The sequence below is a fragment of the Poecilia reticulata genome, chromosome 16 (genome assembly GCF_904066995.2).
Source record: "Poecilia reticulata chromosome 16, P_reticulata-male-v2, whole genome shotgun sequence".
Taxonomy (NCBI): domain Eukaryota; kingdom Metazoa; phylum Chordata; class Actinopteri; order Cyprinodontiformes; family Poeciliidae; genus Poecilia; species Poecilia reticulata.
In genome coordinates, this window is record NC_088845.1 from 33,585,289 (window position 1) to 33,604,873 (window position 19,585).

Sequence of the window (19,585 nt, forward strand, 5' to 3'; positions counted from 1 at the left end):
TGTGATTTTGACATTGAACTTGAAAAGGTGTAAAATGTTGTAACTGTAATTAAAGATCACTGATGTTGTGTAGGAGGTAGATGGGAGGTAGGTGAAAGGTCAGGGGAAAAAAGGAACTGATAGGAGAGCGGAGATGACCAAGGCCTTATTGCTAGAACTTCAACTTTTCTAAGAAAAGAGAACAGACATCAGGACATAACTTCTCCAAGGTGATGGATATGAGATCATCTGTCCAAGCAGTCAGCCAATGAGAGGCACAGCAATAAAGCTAGCCAATGTAAACGCACCAAAAGGGTGGATAAACCCTTTATAAGGTGGGTGCAAAAGAGGAATCTTTGGTTGGATCCTTCAGGCAGCTTCGAGCCAAGACGGAGATGGACAAAGAACTCTGCAGCTGAAGAAGAGCCGGGGCCACAGAGCCGGAGACTGTTCTGCACATGGGGACCAAACCGTCAGCCCCGCAACATGTGGCTTCAAATCGCACTTCTCTCAACAGCTGGGTTCACACCCCAAAGACAAAGACCAAGGCAAAGATGAAGATAAAGACAAAGATAAAGACAAAGGCAAAGAACAAAGGCAAAGAGGAAGAACTGGTGTGTTCCTTCCGTGGGACCAGGAAGATCGTGAGACGAGGAGAAGGGAGCTACAGAGCTGCCAGACAAGAAGCTGAGGACCGCTACGCGCATGAGGAAGTCACCCTGATGCCCGAGACCTGCTGCTCTAAGTCAGTACTCTTCCTGTACTGGGAACCTCCTGCTGCTGCAACACCTTCTTCATCATCAGGACAGTTCTGGGGTTCAAAATGCCAAACTCTGTCCGTCTCTCTCAAAGTTTCCCTTTTTTAGTTCTCAGTGTCAGCATTAGGGAAAGATAGGCTAGATTATTGATTTTACTTATTTGATTATTTCTGCTAGTGAATTAAGCTGTACTGACCCTTGCAAAATTGCCTTATTAATAAAATAATTAGCATTTAAGAAAATCTAAAAGATGTTGTGGACATTCAATTAATGAGTCACCTTAAAGTTCTTTGATGGTTGTAAAATAGCTATGAAGTTTGATTCTGGGAGGAAAAAGTAGAAATGTTTTATAGGTTGCTTTTAGCCAAAACTAAAACACCCTTGGGACTCGCCCGAGTCACTAAAACCAACCTGGTTCAGTAACAAGTGCAAGTTGTAAAAAAGAGAAAGAGCGACCGTTAACAGGTGTGCTCTGTGAAACTATCTTATTGCAGGATGCTCAATCTGGCTAATTCACAGGGTGAAGAAGGGTGGGACATCAGGAGGGGGAGGTCGTTAGAAACCAGGCTAGTCTTTCTCGATGCCAGCTTAAACAGAGTTTACTTCAGTTCTGAACAGGGTAAAATCCCATCAGATTTAGAAAACTCAAATTACCCGTTAGATGGAGAGCTGGCTGCACATCTCCCTCCTCTGAGAAGAGGAAGTAGAGAGAGAGAGAAGGGGAGGGAGGTGTTGCGCAATAACACTGTGTACCCGGACCCGGAAGAACTTTGTTTTTGATATTACATTTATTTGTTTTCTTGATGCGAATCTCCGGTGAGTTCTGTGCTATAATTAGCGTCGTTAGCTATTGATTAGCCACAATATTTTGCTGTTATGTATTAAAAGTTATATTGTAATTTCATTTTATAGTTTAATGTTGAAAGAAAAAAAAACAATCGGAGATACTTGTTCATGGGCAAGAATGCATGTTCTCCACATGATATTTTGTATGTGAATTAGCAATGCTTACGGCTAACTCAGAAAGGCTATTCTGCTAATATTGCGCCTGTTTTTTCCTTTGGAATACTGATACTGATGAAGTATCTAGTGGCAGTGAGTTATTTATTCCACTGTGCGGGATTGAAGAATGCTAGAAAAAGATGTCAATTCAGTGAATATTAGGTTGTGATGTTTTGTTGAGCTAAAAGACGAAATTGGTCATCGCAGCTGGAAATCATTTTATCTACATGGAGTGAAAGATAGACTTTCACTGAAGTGATTTAGAATGGTGTATCACACTGTAGTAAAATACATTTCTGCTATATGCAGGTTGTTTTTTGTGTTGAGAGACATCGGCGAGCCAGGATCCAAAAGAGCAGATTGACATTGTGTCTACGACGTCAAAGAAGAACCTTCTTCTGTTCCACTTGATCGGTGGGATTGCACATAGTAACACTACCCGGGTAGCTACCACATAACATTCAGATCTGAAAACTGAACTGAACTGAAAACAAATGAAAGGAAAGACTTTTGAACTTGACTGACTTGACTTAGGACTACTAAAAGAAAACATTGACTATTTTGTTCTGGTTCATTATTGTCAAAATGTGTAATAAATGTGTTTGTTCAACACATTGTTTCCCTCGCTCCTCCTGAGTTGAACCTAGTTCTGATGCGCTATCTAATTGTAAAGATTCAAAGTCACTGATTCCTTTGTCACAGGTGACTTAACCAGATAAGCACAAAGTCTTACAGTTGTAAATATATTGTTTTGTAACAATAGGATAATCTTGTTTTAATGAATGAGGAATGCAAGCAAAGTAAAATACTAAAATAATATTGTTTCATAGTCTGTTTTAACAATGACCAGAGGACTGTTTCACAAAAGTAGGATTCAGAAATCCCCGTAGAGGTATGTTTATCTATGTTTATGGTGTAAAGTAAGTACATGTTTCAAGCAAAATGAGCCTGGTCTGGAGCAGGCAGCTGAACAGGATATATCCCCTTAGTAACTTATGTGTTACTGCTTTTGTGAAACCGAGTCCAGGCTTAATTCAGCCAGGATATCAGGAGAATTCCCCCTTAAATCCGTATCCTGGTTTTGTGAAAAAGCGTAATTAATCGGATTTTCTTTAAAATCTTATGCAGTTAAATTGTTTATTATTATGTTTTTAACAGCTGGAATCTGTCATGATCCGTGTTTCTATGTGTTTATTTTCTAGTTTCTGTGTGATCCTATTAGTCCTGTCTCTGCGTCCTTCCCCGTTGATTGTCTCCCAGGTGTGTCTCGTTCCCGTGATTGCCCTGTGTGTATTTAGTCTCCCCTGTTTGTGTTCTTCGTCGGGTCCTTGTCAATTGATCGTCTATTGATGTCACCTGTCTCCGTGCTGCCAGTTTTCCTCGTGCTGTTCCCCGTTGTATCATCTTTGTCATTAAATTCATCGTTTTTCCGTCATAACCTGGGCCTAGCGTCATCTCCTCACCGCAACCTACCACACCTCCTGACAGAATCATTGAAGATTTCAAGAGGAAAAAAACTTGACATACTTGTTATGGAAACAGTGCCTTCATCTAATGAGTACAACGGTCATATGTCCATATATGGAATGTGACCTGTCCACGCCCCTGCAGGTGCATTTACCTCATCCCGGTTCCTGGCTGTATAAGCTTGCTTCCTTATTGCTTATTTACTCCATGGTAAAACGCTGACATTGTCCTCTCAGTGGATTATTTTGGCCTTTTCTCAGTCCATGACTTGATTTTCTTCTTCAGCGGTCATCATATAGCTGATTTGAGGTTTTCTTATTCTGGGAACAACAGCTGCGGCTCATCTGACAAAGACGACAGTAGAACGTGGAAACATGTCAGGTACTGATTGAGACATAGAATAACCGAATGTTTAATAAAATAAACTTTCAGACTGCAACTGACCAAGTTACCTAAAAGAAAAGCTACATGAAGATGTTTGTCATACATTTAAGGAGGTTTAATAAATTAATTCGGAATAATGTATTAAAAAAAAAAATTCAGTCAGCTGTGAATTATCATAGACGAAAAGGGTGAAATAAAAGTTGTTACATTTTTATTTAACAGTTTGAAAATATCTTGCTTAATATTTACTGAACAACGTTTATGATCCTTTTATTTTTGGCACTTCCTATTGAGCAAACAGTTGGTAGTGTCATTGATCTCTTCTGCTGTCATCTGTTGTGGTAACAGGAACTTAAAGAGCCAGGTACTAAAAGAGGCTAAAAACCTGACAACAGGGCAAACCTCAAATCATGGTAGTGGCAAACTATGGTTACACATCTGGAGACTGCCAAGACCGAGTCGTGTCAGCTTCTGGCTTTTGTTGCAGCTGACACCTCCTATAAGGCAGATTGAATATGACTGTCCTATCTATCTATCTATCTAGATATGTACACATATGCATTCATACTGATTAGGTGCGACTTCTGTGAAGGCTTTCATGATAGATTTTGCAGCTTCAGTGACAGAATCTGTGGCGAGTGTTACTGAAGCCGTACCGAATCAGTGGTAGTTTTAAGTGCATGTACAAAGTATATATATTCTTGTTTTTTTGTTTGTTTGAAATAAACCTATTCATATTCAATATTCAATCTGCCACAGGAGCTATATCGGCAAGCTGTGGCAGCCGACACCGGAAGTGCAATTATAGCTGCCACTGCCACGATGTGAGCTTGCCGTTTCTCCATGCTAATAAATAAATCAGATTCTGTTCTGGGGACTGCTGTGGAGATGACGGTCAAATAAAGGATTTTGCATAAAATTAAGAAGATTATGGACAAGCCTGATGGTCCACTTCATGAGACTGTCTTAGAAAAACAGAGTATCTTCAGTCATAGGCTTTTTCACTCCAGTGACACTACAGGAGATCTTTCCTACTCACACTCATCTCCAGCTTTAATAACTCTTCAATTAAATGAGCTACAACAGCATTTAATCCCTCTTTGGGATTAATACAGTATTTCTGAATTGATTAAAATGAATAGAATAAAAGTAAACTGGTAACTCAGCATTTTGTCTCGGTATGTTATGTCTTAATTATATCTGTATTCCTTTTTACAGTGAATGAGCTTACCAGAATTCAGAAGGAATTGGTTAAAAGAGTGTCAACAGAAAACATCACCCAACTGCTTGAAGCTCTTGTGGCAGATAGTGTCCTGAATGAGTTGGAGAAAGAGTCCATACTTGAGAAGAACCCAACCAGAGCCAATAAAGCAAGTGATTTATTTAACACTGTGATTAAAAAAGGGGATCAAGCCTGCAGGAAGACAATCCATCACCTCACATCACTTGACTCACACCTGTGTTCTCACCTGCATTTACGTTCTGCTTCATCCTGCACAGAAGGTGAGTTCACATGACTGTAATGGTGGCTCTTCATTTAATAGTTTTCTTAAGAGGCGGCTGAAAAAGGCCGTTGTTTATGTATACACACACGTGGATACATATACATTTGTGTGTGTGTAGTTATTGGGACGAATCAGTGTGTGTGTTTTTTAATTTGGAAAAGGCAAAAACAAAGTCTGGATGCAAATTTTCATTAAAAGTGAAAAATTCTAATTTTTGATGAACTGCTGAAGAGAGTTTATATGAACAATTGAGACGTTCTATTTCACATTAGCCCCTTGCTTGAAGTACTATTGACCCAGTCCAGTGCTCTACCTAATTTTATGCAGAAAACTAGTATGTTTAGTTTGAGAAAATATTAAATATGTTATTGCAAAGTCTTATGAAGTCTTTAGACGGGTGGTTCTAGTACAGGAAACTGCTGTACATCATATTTAAGACAATCAACAAATTACAGAGAAATAATTAATTAAAACATTCAAATTGAATATGTGTCAATATATTTAATTTGAAAAATGGATTACATTGACTATAATCAAGAAACCACAACAGATCAGACCCTTTTCTTTTTGTTTTGACTTCCAGAGGCTGTGGAGAAGTGCCAACTTGAACTTAAATCCTCCTTGAAGAAGAGGTTTGAGTGTGTGTTTGAGGGGATTGCTAAAGCAGGAAGTCCAACCTTTCTGAACCAGATCTACACAAAGCTGTACATAACAGGTGGAGGGACTGGAGAGGTCAATGATGAACATGAGGTCAGACAGATTGAAACAGCATTCAGGAAACCTCATAGGCCAGAAACAACAATCAGACAAGAAGACTTCTTTAAAATCCCACATGTAAGAGGTCAACCAATTCGAACAGTGATGACAAAGGGAGTGGCTGGCATCGGGAAAACAGTCTTAACACAGAAGTTCTCTCTGGACTGGGCAGAAGACAAAACCCACCAGAACATCCACTTCATATTTCCATTCACCTTCAGAGAGCTGAATGTGCTGAAAGAGAAAAAGTTTAGCTTAGTGGAACTTGTTCATCACTTCTTTACTGAAACCAAAGAAATCTGGAGCTTTGAAAATTTCCAGGTTCTGTTTATCTTTGATGGCCTGGATGAGAGTCGACTTCCTCTGTTCATCAATGAGGAGATCCTGACTGATGCTACAGAGTCCAGCTCAGTGGATGTTCTGCTGACAAACCTCATCAGGGGGAAACTGCTTCCCTCTGCTCTCCTCTGGATAACCACACGACCTGCAGCAGCCAATCAGATCCCTCCTCAGTGTGTTGGCATGGTGACTGAGGTCAGAGGGTTCAATGACCCCCAGAAGGAGGAGTACTTCAGGAAGAGATTCAGAGATGAGGAGCAGGCCGGCAGGATCATCTTCCACATGAAGACATCACGAAGCCTCCACATCATGTGCCACATCCCAGTCTTCTGCTGGATCACTGCTACAGTTCTGGAGGAAGTGTTGGAGACCAGAGAGGGAGGAGAGCTGCCAGGTACCCTGACTGAGATGTACATCCACTTTCTGGTGGTTCAGACCAAACTGAAGAAGGTCAAGTATGATGGAGGAGCTGAAACAGATCCACACTGGAGTCCAGAGAGCAGGAAGATAATTGAGTCTCTTGGAAAACTGGCTTTTCATCAGTTGCAGAAAGGAAACCTGATCTTCTATGAATCAGACCTGACAGAGTGTGGCATCGATATCAGAGCAGCCTCAGTGTACTCAGGAGTGTTCACACAGATCTTCAGAGAGGAGAGAGGGCTGTACCAGGACAAGGTGTTCTGCTTCATCCATCTGAGTATTCAGGAGTTTCTGGCTGCTCTTCATGTCCATTTCACCTTCATTAACTCAAGAATTAACTTAATGGAAGACCAACCATCCAGTTTTAGAAATGTTGTTAATTATGTTTATTATATATTTTTTAAGTTAAATCTAACAAGGCTCCATCAGAGTGCTGTTGACCAGGCCTTAAAGAGTCCAAATGGGCACCTTGACCTTTTCCTCCGCTTCCTCCTGGGTCTTTCACTGGAGACCAATCAAACTCTCTTACAAGGTCTCCTTCCAAAGACAGGAAGTAGCTCACAGACCAATCAGAAGACAGTTCAGTACATCAAGAAGAAGATCAGTGAGAATGTGTCTGCAGAGAAAAGCATCAACCTGTTCCACTGTCTGAATGAACTGAATGATCGTTCTCTAGTGGAGGAGATCCAACAGTCTTTGAGTTCAGGACGTTTCTCCACAGATGAACTGTCTCCGGCTCAGTGGTCAGCTCTGGGTTTCATCTTACTGTCATCTGGAGAAGATCTGGAGGTTTTTGACCTAAAGAAATACAGTGCTTCAGAAGAGGCTCTTCTCAGACTGATACCAGTGGTCAAAGTTTCAAACAAAGTTCAGTAAGTACTGGCTTTTGATCAGGAGCTAAAACCAGAAAAGAGTGACCATTAACGCAGTGATTCTGTGCAACGATTAAAGATATTTTAGAAAACATAAATGTTAATGTTTGTCACTTTTCTCAGAATGTGCTCAATAACAAAGTTGTAAATGCTGTTAAAATGTAAGAAACGCCCCTGAAAAATCATAACCTTAAAAAGTTTGATCTGCTGTGGACTGAGTGAACATTAAGAGCTGCTTTGAGCACTGCAGTCAGTCTGACAGTCGCCGTCCTGCAGAGGAGACCCATTCCACTCTGTGTCCACATTGTTATTCTGATTTCTGACTTGCACTAAGCATAGTCATGTGTCTGAGTGAGATGCTTTTATAGTCAAACGTTTATGTGTAATATAAATACGTACCGTTTTAAACAAATAGGAGAATTCAACTGCTACAGGTACCATTCATCCTAAGGCCAGCACTGAGTCTGTTTTATGTGGAACTAAACAACATTAAACTAAAATGTCCAAATTTAGATAGTTTATCTTCAAAAAAAAGGTTGATTTGGGGGGATTGTTATACTTCACGTTATTGTACTAAAGACCATTTGAACATCTGATATGTCTGACATTTCTAATCTGGTACCAAAATGTTTCCCCTCGTAAAAGTGGAACAAAAGTTGTGTGAGCAATCTCTGACCTCTGTCAGTTTTTTAAAAAAGTAAAGAAATTAAAACTAAATAAACCATTTTGATCCCAAAAGAGCTTCAACGGTTAAGTAGACTTACATTTTAAATGTCCTGTACTTGCATAGCATTTACACAACATTCAGTCATTCATGCACACATTAACAGTAGTAAACTGCATTGCAGCCACAGCTACTCTTGGCCTTACTTCCTGAGCCACTGTTGTCCTACATCGTCACATGGCTATGGGAATTATGTAATGAAGAGCAAATGTCCTGCATCAGAAAATGTATTTGTTATCCAAAAACTGTAGAATTTGTATTAATTGAATTTTACTGTTTGTTCTTTCCTTTAATTATAACTTCCCTTCTGTTTCTATCATTTTTATTTCACTATTCATGACACAGTGTTTGCAAGATAAGTAACTATTCACATCATGTCGTTTGATTCAGTCTGGATTATTATGTAAATACATCATTTAGTGTCCCACTGTTTGCAAACATCTGTGGGAATTTTAACAAAAAAGTTGCATTTGCAGCTCAATCTTTACCGATTAAAATTTCCACATGAAAGGATTTGATGAAATCCCACTTTGTTCAGTTTTAAGGTTTTGACATTCATTCCTCTACTCTTAAGTTTGACTCATTCTTATTAAAGTTTTTCTCAGTATTGGTACATACTGTTTTTGCTTCATGCCATCTCATTTTTCTCAGTAATTTTGATCTCCATCTCTTCAGATTGAAGGGCTGTAATCTCTCAGAGAGAAGCTGTGAAGCTCTGGCCTCAGTTCTCAGCTCTCTGTCCTCTAACCTGACAGAGGTGGACCTGAGTAACAACAACCTGCAGGATTCAGGAGTGGAGCTGCTGTCTTCTGGACTGAAAAGTCCACACTGCAAACTGGAAACTCTCAGGTCTGTTTCCTTCCTTCTGCTACAATGTAAGCATAATTTTTCTAATGGTAAATGGACTGAACTTATATAGAGCTTTATCCAATCATTTTTGACCACTCAAAGCACTTTACACTAGAGTCACATTCACATTCACCCATTTGCACTCACAAACGCTCACACATTTATATACTGATACGCAGCTCGGTAGGCAATTTGGGGTTAAGTGCCAGGCCCAAGGGCACATTGACACATGGCGGGAGGAAGCTGGAATCAAGCCTACAACCTTCCGATCGCAAGACGACTACTCTACCCACAGAGCCACAGTCGCCCCTTAATACTACATAAGGACCCAGATCCCACAGGAAGAGGTGTCGTTTCTTGGTTAGGTTTAGGATTAAGGCGTGAATTGAGGTTAGGGGGTGGGTGGCACTTCTTCCATTGGTCGGGTCCTCCACCGGAGCCCTTGAGATTTCTTCTTAGTATCTTAGCTGTTCCTTGAACTGAGCTGTTCTGGACTGGATATCAGATGTTTCTCCAGGTATCCATTGGAGCACTGGCCTGAGTGCTCCGATTACTACGGGCACTACACCTGCCATTCTCATTCTACCCCCCCCCCTCAAGTCCTTGGTATTTCTCTACTTTCTGTTGTTCATTTTTCTTGATGTTTCCATCATTTGGGATGACCACATGTATCACAACAGTAGTCTTCCACTACTTGTCTATGATCTCAATGTGTGGTTGGTTGGCCATAACCATCTTGATTGATGAAGGTTCATAATTCACATCCTTTAATCTTAATTTTTTTTAAAGATCTCACAAAAGGAAACTGTCTGGTTAGAGGTGTTAAGATACATTCACAGATGCCACTTGTCATAGTTTTGTTTAGGTTTTGGACCCACTCTCAGAGAAATGAAATCAGTAAAATTAAGTTTATTTACAAAAATAGGACATGTGCAATGGTGGCTATCCAGGGATGGAAGGCGACATGGGGAACCAGGAGGTCTGTACTGAGCACACAAACTATTGCAGGAACACTGAAAGTTAAACAAAATAAATTGCTTACAATGAAGATGAGTGAGAACAGGCAGTATGGATGAGGAAGGAGCGTTAGACTATCAATCAGGGAACTGAGAAGCAGGGTTTCTCACAGGTTTTGATCTGGCAAGAGTGAATCCAGAAAGAACTATGAGCTTGAGACCAGACAAGCACCATGAAAAACCACAGTGGATAGCACTCAAGTGTCAAATGACTGGTAAACAAGCTCTTTTTTAAGCAGGATGTGATTAGCCTGATGAATTGCAGGTGTGCAGAAGCCTACAGCCTGCAGCCGGTCTCCTTGGCGCCCTCTGGTGGAAACCTGCGAGCATTGTTAGGAGAGCTCATACAAAACATGATGGCTAGTTTGCTAATATTGCCATTCAAGTCAGATGTAGACAGTTAGCCAAACAGAAGCAGTGGCGGAGCTAGACCTTTAAAGTTGGGGGGGCCAAGGGGGGGCCAAAATTTAAAATGTGCAAGGTGTTGTGTATATATATATATATATATATATATATATATATATATATATGTAACAGTCACCCCCAAACTGGAGCAGTGGCTCAAATAGATCCCAGGAACAACATCAGACATCTCAGTCCAGAAATGTGCAGTTCTAGGCACAGCCAAGATACTGCGCAGAACCCTCAAGCTCCCAGGCCTCTGGTAGAGGACCCGAGCTCAGAGGATGAAACAGACCACCCGTGGAGGGTGAGAAGGGAATTTATATATATATATATATATATATATATATATATATATATATACAGGAATAACCTGGTGCTGTCAAATGTCAATCATCTGGGGGGGGGGGGGGGGCACTGGCCCCCCCTCTGGCTCCGCCACTGATCAGAAGTTCACAAAGCCATGACATCATATTCATCATCATCATCTAGGCTTTTGCAAATCTGTATCTAGGGACAGCAATTTTACTAGTGTATGTCAATTTATAACTTTGAAGAAAGTAGGAAAATATTCAGTTTTTTCCTTCCTTAAAAACCGTGTTCATCAGAAACTGAGGTAAAAATCAAAATGTACAATTTGAAATGTGAAAATTGGTGAAGTCAATGGTGGATAGCAGTCAGTCAGTTCGTTGGCAGTCAAGTTTGATCAGGGGTGAAAGTAAGGGGGTACTGCATACCCCTAAAAGATTTAGCGGGGGTACGCAGTACCTGCAAGAGAGGGGAGCGGCTGTCTGCTGTAAAAAAATCAACGGGTTCACTGTGTAGCCGTGAGTTCACCCACTAACTAGCCGTGACTGATTCGTTTTTCAAGAACAATCTAAAACACGAATTAATCAGTTAATAAATCGCTTTTTTTCCCATTTCATATTGTTTCTGAACTGTTTTTTGCTAGAGCAACGGTGGAATATGTTGATCGCGGGAGGTTTTGAGTCGATCTCAGGTGACAAACTGAACGCCACAAGGACGCTGAGACCAACAGGTCCTCCTCTGACTTCTTATCAAAACTTCATAACTTTATTAAAAAACAACAAAAAATCAACAAAACGTGCTCAAATTAATGATCCAACAACAACTCAGTAATTGTTTCAACAAGGTGTTGCGCAATTCTGTGCGTTTCTATTCCATTACTAGCAGAGCAGGAGTTTAAAATTAACTCCTGCTCTGCTAGTTTAAAATTAACTAATCAACCACCGCTGTATTGATTAGCTGCGGTCATTAATCGCTTATTAATGATCGCAAAATAAATATCAACCCTGCGTACCTAATATCCAGTGGCGGAGCCAGAGGGGGGGCCAGGGGGGCCAGTGCCCCCCCTGTCATCTGATTGGCCTCCCCAGTGGCCCCCCCAGATGATTGACATGTAACAGCACCAGGTTATTCCTGTACATTATTTGGAATCATTCTAAGTCAATCTAATATCTAAAGAAGAAAAACAATAATAAATATATGAAAAGAAAATGTATAAAACTTTATATAAGTCCATGTGACATAAATAAATAGATTTAGATCAGGCGCGATACCAGCCTCCTTTATACTCATAACAACAAGCTGATATTCTTCTCCTGGATGTTTCAGTTGTGCTGCGCTGTGGTGCAATTCAAAGGCTAAAGCACTTCATACCTGGTGGTGATGGTAAAACACCAATAAGTTATTTATTGATCCTCCGCAAAAAAGAGAAAAAACCGAAGAGGGGCCGACAATGTTCGTAGTTTGGATCAGAGGTGGCGCTGGAGTTTTTTCGTTGTCCGTCAAAGAAAAAAATCAATTTATTTCCAATTTGTAGTCATTAAACGAAACATTTATTATTTATCTGTTAGAACGTTTTTGAAATCAGGTAACATTTCACGAAATGACGTGATTAGAGGACGGCAGAACTCTGATCGTTTCCTGATCCCGCATCACTTCCCGCAGCGGGAGTAAAAACCAGCAGAAGCGGATCAGCTGCTGGACGCTCCAGAGCCTCTGGTCCGTTAAAGCGTCCAGATCAGAGATGATCCTCTGACTGATATTGTTCTTAGTATGATTAATAATGAGCTCCACGATGTTCTCTGTGCGTAAAGTTGAAACTGTCTGAGCACCAAGTGGTCAGCTGATCACAGTCTGGACAGAAACCAGCGAACTGCTCTCTGTTCTTATCAAGACGAGGGTGAGGAGGGAATCTGACATATTAACTCAGTTAAGTTTTTACTGGTTTTGTTTTTAAAAATATATTGTATATTTTGCGTTTGTCATCTCATGTGTGATTAATTGGAGCGTAACCGTGGAGCATTTATTGTCCAGTGCACTGCGCTTGTTTCTGCCTAACGGATCTGCACTTTAATTTCTTTCCTCTCTCAACAGTCAGCTGTTATTCCTCAACTTAAACTACAATAAGTAGATCATATTCTCTTTAGGTTTTCTCTGTGTGCTGCAAACTCATTAAATGTAAACTCATTAGAAGCCCGAACCACCATCAGGCAAATAATTCTGGTCCGACCCGGACTATTGTTACCTGTCAAATTACCTGTCCAAACAGAACTTCCTAACCAAGGTGTCCATAACTCTTCAACACGCTGTCAGCTCCCGGTCAGAAAGACATATTTAGTTCAGTGTCCATGAGATGATATTCAGAAAGGATATTTTATTTGATTGATTTTAGTTTCCTCTGCGATGAACTCTGCATAAAGTCTATCATGTCTCCATGTGCGCCAGTCAAAGGTGTTAATTATAACATGTCAAATGACAGAGGGGCTTAAAAAAATAACCAAATATTCAGTTTGGTTATTTTTTAAAATTATATAGATAGATAGATAGATAGATAGATAGATAGATAGATAGATAGATAGATAGATAGATAGATAGATAGATAGATAGATAGATAGATAGATAGATAGATAGATAGATAGATGGATGGATGTGCACACACACATTTTAAATTTTGCAACGGACTGAATGTTATGGTTTTAAAGTTATCTCCACTCGGCTTGGGGAGCGCAAGCGGTTGCCATGGCAACGGGTGTGTTTAAATAACAGAAAGAGACGGAGAGTAAAAATGTGCGAGTGGTTTAGAGTTGATCAGCTGTTCGGGTTGTTTTACCTTTGTTTATCTTTGCTGTGTGTGGCGCGTCACAGCCGCTGTAGTTTCTGAAAGTCATTTACAACAAACATCAAACACGGTAAATATGTTTCATTAAGTATTTAACAAACAAATGGCTTCTACCGCAATAATTATGTGAAATTAAATTGTCTAGTATAAAAAAATAGTTTGGTGCTGTCGGGCTCAGAGTCTGAGAGGCTTGTCCTTTATCAAACAATTTTGTTTTTTGCCTCTTATTTAGTGGAAATATTGATGTTGATGAGATTTTCTCCAAAATAATAACCTTTCTCAACCTTTATAGCTCCACTGTTGAAAATAAGGCTCTAACATTCACAAATGACATTGAAATAAAATCCAGTCCAACATCTGGTTTGAGGTGATTCCTCTGGATCCTGTTGGAGGAAAAATATCCCAACTTCAGAAGATGAGCTTTAACCTAACAGAGCTCTGTGGTTCCTCCTATCAGTATGAGAGTCAGGGTGAGGAGGCGCCATGTTAGGAAGAGAAGTGGAAGCTGCAGGATCTTCAGAACAAACAGATCATGATGCTGGGCTGCTGATTATCCCTCTGTCTGGACACAGGATCAATATAACCAGTTTAAAAGCTAAAATGAATGGTTATAAACCAGACATGGAAAACTGGGATGCCCTCCATGCCATGATGTTCAGAATTTAGGTCTCATGGTATCTCAAGGTGTCAACATTGCAGCCAGTGGGCTGAGGGAAACATGGCTTTATTTTGTAGCAATTCAAGAGCTACCCAGCTTTTATCACTTCGCAAAAATTCAATCAGCACAGAAACTCCTAAGCACATATGTATATAATTTTTTTTGGTCAAATTTTTTTTGTCATAGTACCCCCAAGAATTTAAAACTACTTTCACCCCTGGGTTTGATAAACTAAGGACCTCACCAGGTCCTCTGGTGTTTCACATCAGTAACCAGTGTTGGATCCGAAAGGGAAATACAAAACTCCAAACTTCAATCAGCCTGACTGTTCCTGGATTGAGACAGAGTTAAATGTACAAATTACATGTCTGTTCTTCTTTTGACTGGTTTGCCTCTCAGACTTGGATCATGTAAGCTCTCAGGGAGAACTTGTGAAGTTCTGTCATCCGTTCTGAGCTCCCAGTCATGCTGTCTGAGAGAGATCGACCTGCGGAACAACAACCTACAAGATTCAGGGGAGAAGTTGTTGTCAGGTTCAAACTGTACACTGGAGATATTCAGGTGAGGATTCATCAAAATCTTTCTTCTGGGTTTTATGGAGGAACGATATTCTCTGTTCCATAAATTTAAAATAGCTTAAATGCTAAGTTGGGGATTTTCTGCAAAATCTTATAAGCTGTTAGTTTCTCAGTTGGAACAGACAGCAGTAAGTTCATTTCTTCACTGTCTTATTTTTAACCCCTTGGCATGCAGCTGAACATTCACGTGCCATTTTTCCGTTGTGTTTTCCAGGGGTGAAGGTTAAGGGTGTGACCAAGCTCAAAATGTTGCCCTGATCCTTCTGAACAGGCTGTAGTTTCATGTAGCGTCTGTTAGATTCACTTTTCTAACCAAACATTAATTCTTGCTAGGGATGGGCATTTATCATATGGTTTATCAATTATTATTGATACATTTTTTATAAAAATTCTGAATCTGCAGCAGAGCCCACCACATGATGTATTTTCTCCGAGGTTCAGGAGCTTGAATAACAATTGCGTTTTTATTCAAGTGTTTTACTAAATCTGTCCTCACTTTCCCTTTTCTTCACTGGTTTGGTTTGTAGAATTTGAAAAACTGTTTCCGCTTAATGGGGCATTACCAAAAAATGCAGAAAAATCATAGGGATACAACTGAATGACATTCTGGGCCTACTAAAGTCCAGCTCAGTATCCACAGCCAAAAAAGTCTCTGTAGATTCCACTCATGCTCTACATACACACTCAGTTCCAATTATATATTTATTATTTTATTTTTAACATGCATTTCGGATGGATCTTCATATCTTCATTTTATTTATTGTTGTGTAAAGGCGTTTGTAAATGTGTTGGCAGCCATCACTACTTGTAAATGAATTTCCCTTTGGGGACCTAATAAAGTAACTTAAATTGAATTATTACAATGTCCATGTTTATTTGCTGAAAGGAACTTATGCTCTGACCTTCTTCCTCCTTTCAGGGAGCCTGCTGGAGTCCGATGGTTGAAACCAGGTCTTAGGATGTGTAAGTGTGTTTTTCATTTAATTCATGGCAACAAAGCAGCTCACATTCAACCATCTTCAAACTGTCATTCAGGAGTCATCATTAAGGTGTTGGCAAATGATGAAAAGCTGCAGCTGGATTGTGTTTGTTCTCCCCATCAGATTCCTGTCAACTCACCATCAACACAAACACAGCGTACAGAGAGCTCAAACTGTCTGAAGACAACAGGAAAGTGACACGTGAAGAGGAGCTTCAGTCATATCCTGATCATTCAGACAGATTTGATGACTGGCCTCAGCTGCTGTGTAGTAATGGTCTGACTGGTTGCTGTTACTGGGAGATTGAGTGGAGAGGAGCAGTTTTTATATCAGTGAGCTACATAGGAATCAAGAGGAAAGGATTTGAAGATGGCACTTTGTTTGGATGGAATGATTGGTCCTGGAGTTTGAGATGCTCTGATGTTGAAGGTTACTCTGTCTGGCACAAACGCACAGAAACAGTTATCCCCTCCTCCGTTGTCTTTAACAGAGTGGCGGTGTATGTGGACTGTCCTGCTGGTACTCTGTCATTCTACGGAGTCTCCTCTGACTCACTGATCCACTTACACACTTTCCACACCACATTCACTGAACCTCTTTATCCAGGATTCTGGATCGATTCTGGTTCCTCAGTGTTTCTGTGTTGAATCTAAAGAGTCTCCTTCTGTCAGAGAAACTCTCTTACTGTTGAACAGATAGTTCAGTCTCTACATGCGTCTCCCACAATCTAGCCTGGTAAAAACCAGTCCCTTGTCCTACACTTTGCTTCATCCAGAGGGCCTGGACTCTCACGCTAGCATTCTGTGTTGGACGCCATCATTGTGTCATTGCCACAAAAGCTACTTAAGTTCAGACTCTGCAAACATCCACTGGGACACATCCCACCTAATGAAGACAGCGTCAGACCTCCACATCATTTCTCTCAGGAAATCTGAGAACTGACTGTTCTTAGGTCATATATATATATATATATATATATATATATATATATATATAAAACTGCTTCTTTGTGTGCTTTGGAATTCGGTTTAATTTTCTTGCGAAGCGATAAAAGCTGGGTAGCTCTTGAATTGCTACAAAATTGAGCTATATTTCCCTCAGCCTATTGACTGGCAATGTTGACACCTTGAGATGCCATGAGACCTAAATTCTGAACATCATGGCATGGAGTCATCCCAGTTTTCCATGTCTGCCACATAAACATTCATTTTAGCTTTTAAACTGGTTCTATTGATCCTGTGTCCAGACAGAGGGATAATCAGTAGCCCAGCATCATGATCTGTTTGTTCTGAAGATCCTGCAGCTTCCACTTCTCTTCCAAACATGGTTCCTCCTCACCCTGACTCTCAAAATTAAATTAATTTAATTTCACATATATGTGTTTCACTGAATAATTATAATTATCGCGGTAGAAGTTATTTGTTTGTTAAATACTTGATGAAACATATTTACCGTGTTTGATGTTTGTGTGGATGACTTATACTCACAGATGAACGAGATAATTAGCCCAAGTTTGTCGTTTTTTGAATGTTCCAAAATTACAGTGGCTGTGATGCGCCAAGGCAAAGGCGGATGCAATGGTAAAATACAGGCGCAAGGTAAAATAACCCCTTAACCAGGGATGAAGCACACCCTCTGCCATGGCAACCGCCACGAGCCGAGCAGGGACTACATTAAAAACATAACATTCAGTTCGTTACGATATTAGGTTTCTGGCTTGATATTTATTTTGTGATCATTAATAACCCTCTCATGAACACAGCGTGGTTGATTAGTTATTTTTAAACTCCTGCTCTGCTAGATTTTTTTTTTTATGGAACCAAAACGCACAGAATTGCGCAACATCTTGTTGAAACAATAATTACTGAGGTTATTATTGTTGTTGGGTCATTAATTTGAGCACGTTTTGTTTGTTATTTTTGTTGTTGTTGTTTAATAAAGTTACGAACATTTTAAGCGAGTCAGAGGAGGACGTGCTGGTCTCAGCCTCCTGGCGGCGTTCAGTTTGTCACCTAATGCTGAGATCGACTCAAAACCTTCCGCGATCGACATATCGCCCCGCTGCTCTAACAAAGCACAAACAGTTCAGAAACAATATGAAATGGGGGAAAAAGTTATTAACTGATTAAGTCTTGTTTTAGATTGTTCTTGAAAAACTAATCAGTCACGGGTGATTAGTGGGCGCAGTCGCGGCTGCTGTTGGAGCTGAAATACCATCTATGGAGTTGTTTTTGCTAAAGGATTCTCTGCAGGCTCTAGTACATACTGACCCAACTCCCTTCCTTCCATTTGCGTACAAAGTGCACAGATGGACTCGGAAGGAATGTGGTCTCGAGGGATAGCATTAACAAATTTGGTCTGTTTGGTAGTTCTGAGAAGGAGCAGATGATTAGGTCTATTGAAATCATGAGGTCTTATGTCCTTGTTTGGACTCGTATTAAAGGTCGCCCAACAAACACTGGAGGAAAGCAGCTGAGAGTCTGTTGGCAAAAACAACACCCTTTCTCCATTGGTTGAAACCTTCCAATGAACACTCATGGAGACTTGAGAGTATAAAAACTGTTGAATTTGAGACTTCGGGGAGATTTTTGTTGGAAAGATTTTGTTATGGATTTTACGTGTTGAACTGACGAAACTGATTCCGTGGGTGTAATAAATCTCCGGCTCGTCTATGGCCTAGCAGCAAGAACTACGTCTCTGTGTATTATTTCCTTACTTATATTTTTGAGAATAGTCACCCTTCAATTCCTCAATATAAATGGTGACCCCGACGTGAATTAACAAAAAATGATTGCCTAGTTTGTACTACTGCTCCTGGAGCACCACCAATTGTTATTCCAGAGAAATACACATCTACAGAATGTGCACTAAGGCAACGACAAATATGTAAAACAGGTAAATTTGTTCCGGAATCTAATGTAGTTGCGTTCTTTAATCTACCAATGTGTGGTATGAACTGTAGATTATTGTATAGTTCACGTGATTCACACCATTATTTGGAAAAATGGGCAGGTTACAAATTTGAATCTGTTTGTGCAGAATTTAATATTACCACTACGGAGTCTGGTCCTCCAGTAGATTATGAGGTAGATTATGATGCTGGATATGAATGTTTCGCAAATGGCGGATTTGAAAATAAAGGTGGAACACCGGTAGGTAATACCACAGTTCATTGTAATGTCACTTGGGTTTTATCTTGGTTCACACATGCTAAGATGGCACCAACATTTGTCATAAACCCGATCTGGTATCAAAATCCGACCTATAAAGAACAAAAATGTGTCAATTTGACTAGGACTGTTCCCAAACTATTTTTTCTCGGTGATCAAACATTTCCGATAGCAGACAGTTACTGGATGTGTGGCGATGACGTTTTAATGAACACATTGCCCTTAAAATGGGTAGGCCTCTGCGCCCTTGTTCGAATGAAAGTACCAGTAACCCTAGTATATGAAGGTGTTAAAGACTTGGTAGGAATGCACCGTAATAAAACAAGGCTTCGAAGAAGCCTGGGGGATTATGGGTTGAATGAGGGATTATGGGTTGAATGAAGGAGTATATTTGAATCTTATAGGTCAACCAAGAGGAATTCCAAATGAATTCAAGGCGCAACATGAAACTCGCGCAGGGTTTGAATCTATCTTACCTTGGATCACAATTAACAAAAATGTTGAATGGATTAACTATGTTTACTACAACCAACAGAGAATGATCAACTTTACAGTTGAAGGATTTATGGCCATAGGAGAAC

General features: G+C 40.1%; 1 protein-coding gene across 1 annotated transcript; it reads left to right on the forward strand.

Annotated features, from left to right (window-relative positions):
* The first annotated feature begins 1,268 nt into the window (after positions 1 to 1,268).
* LOC103465895 (NLR family CARD domain-containing protein 3-like) lies at positions 1,269 to 16,782 on the forward strand. The gene is made up of 8 exons (XM_081597268.1): positions 1,269 to 1,553; positions 2,049 to 3,587; positions 4,809 to 5,093; positions 5,679 to 7,482; positions 8,882 to 9,055; positions 14,676 to 14,837; positions 15,774 to 15,817; positions 15,958 to 16,782. The coding sequence occupies exons 2-8, from the start codon at positions 3,581 to 3,583 to the stop codon at positions 16,479 to 16,481; spliced, it is 3,000 nt and encodes a 999-aa protein (XP_081453394.1). The 5' UTR covers positions 1,269 to 1,553; positions 2,049 to 3,580; the 3' UTR covers positions 16,482 to 16,782.
* Positions 16,783 to 19,585: the final 2,803 nt, after the last annotated feature.

Excerpts from the sequence above, each read along its gene's own strand:
- LOC103465895 (XM_081597268.1), top strand. Across the intron at positions 9,056-14,675 it reads TGCAAACTGGAAACTCTCAG|ACTTGGATCATGTAAGCTCT; the intron begins GTCTGTTTCCTT and ends TTTGCCTCTCAG. Across the intron at positions 15,818-15,957 it reads GAAACCAGGTCTTAGGATGT|ATTCCTGTCAACTCACCATC; the intron begins GTAAGTGTGTTT and ends TCTCCCCATCAG.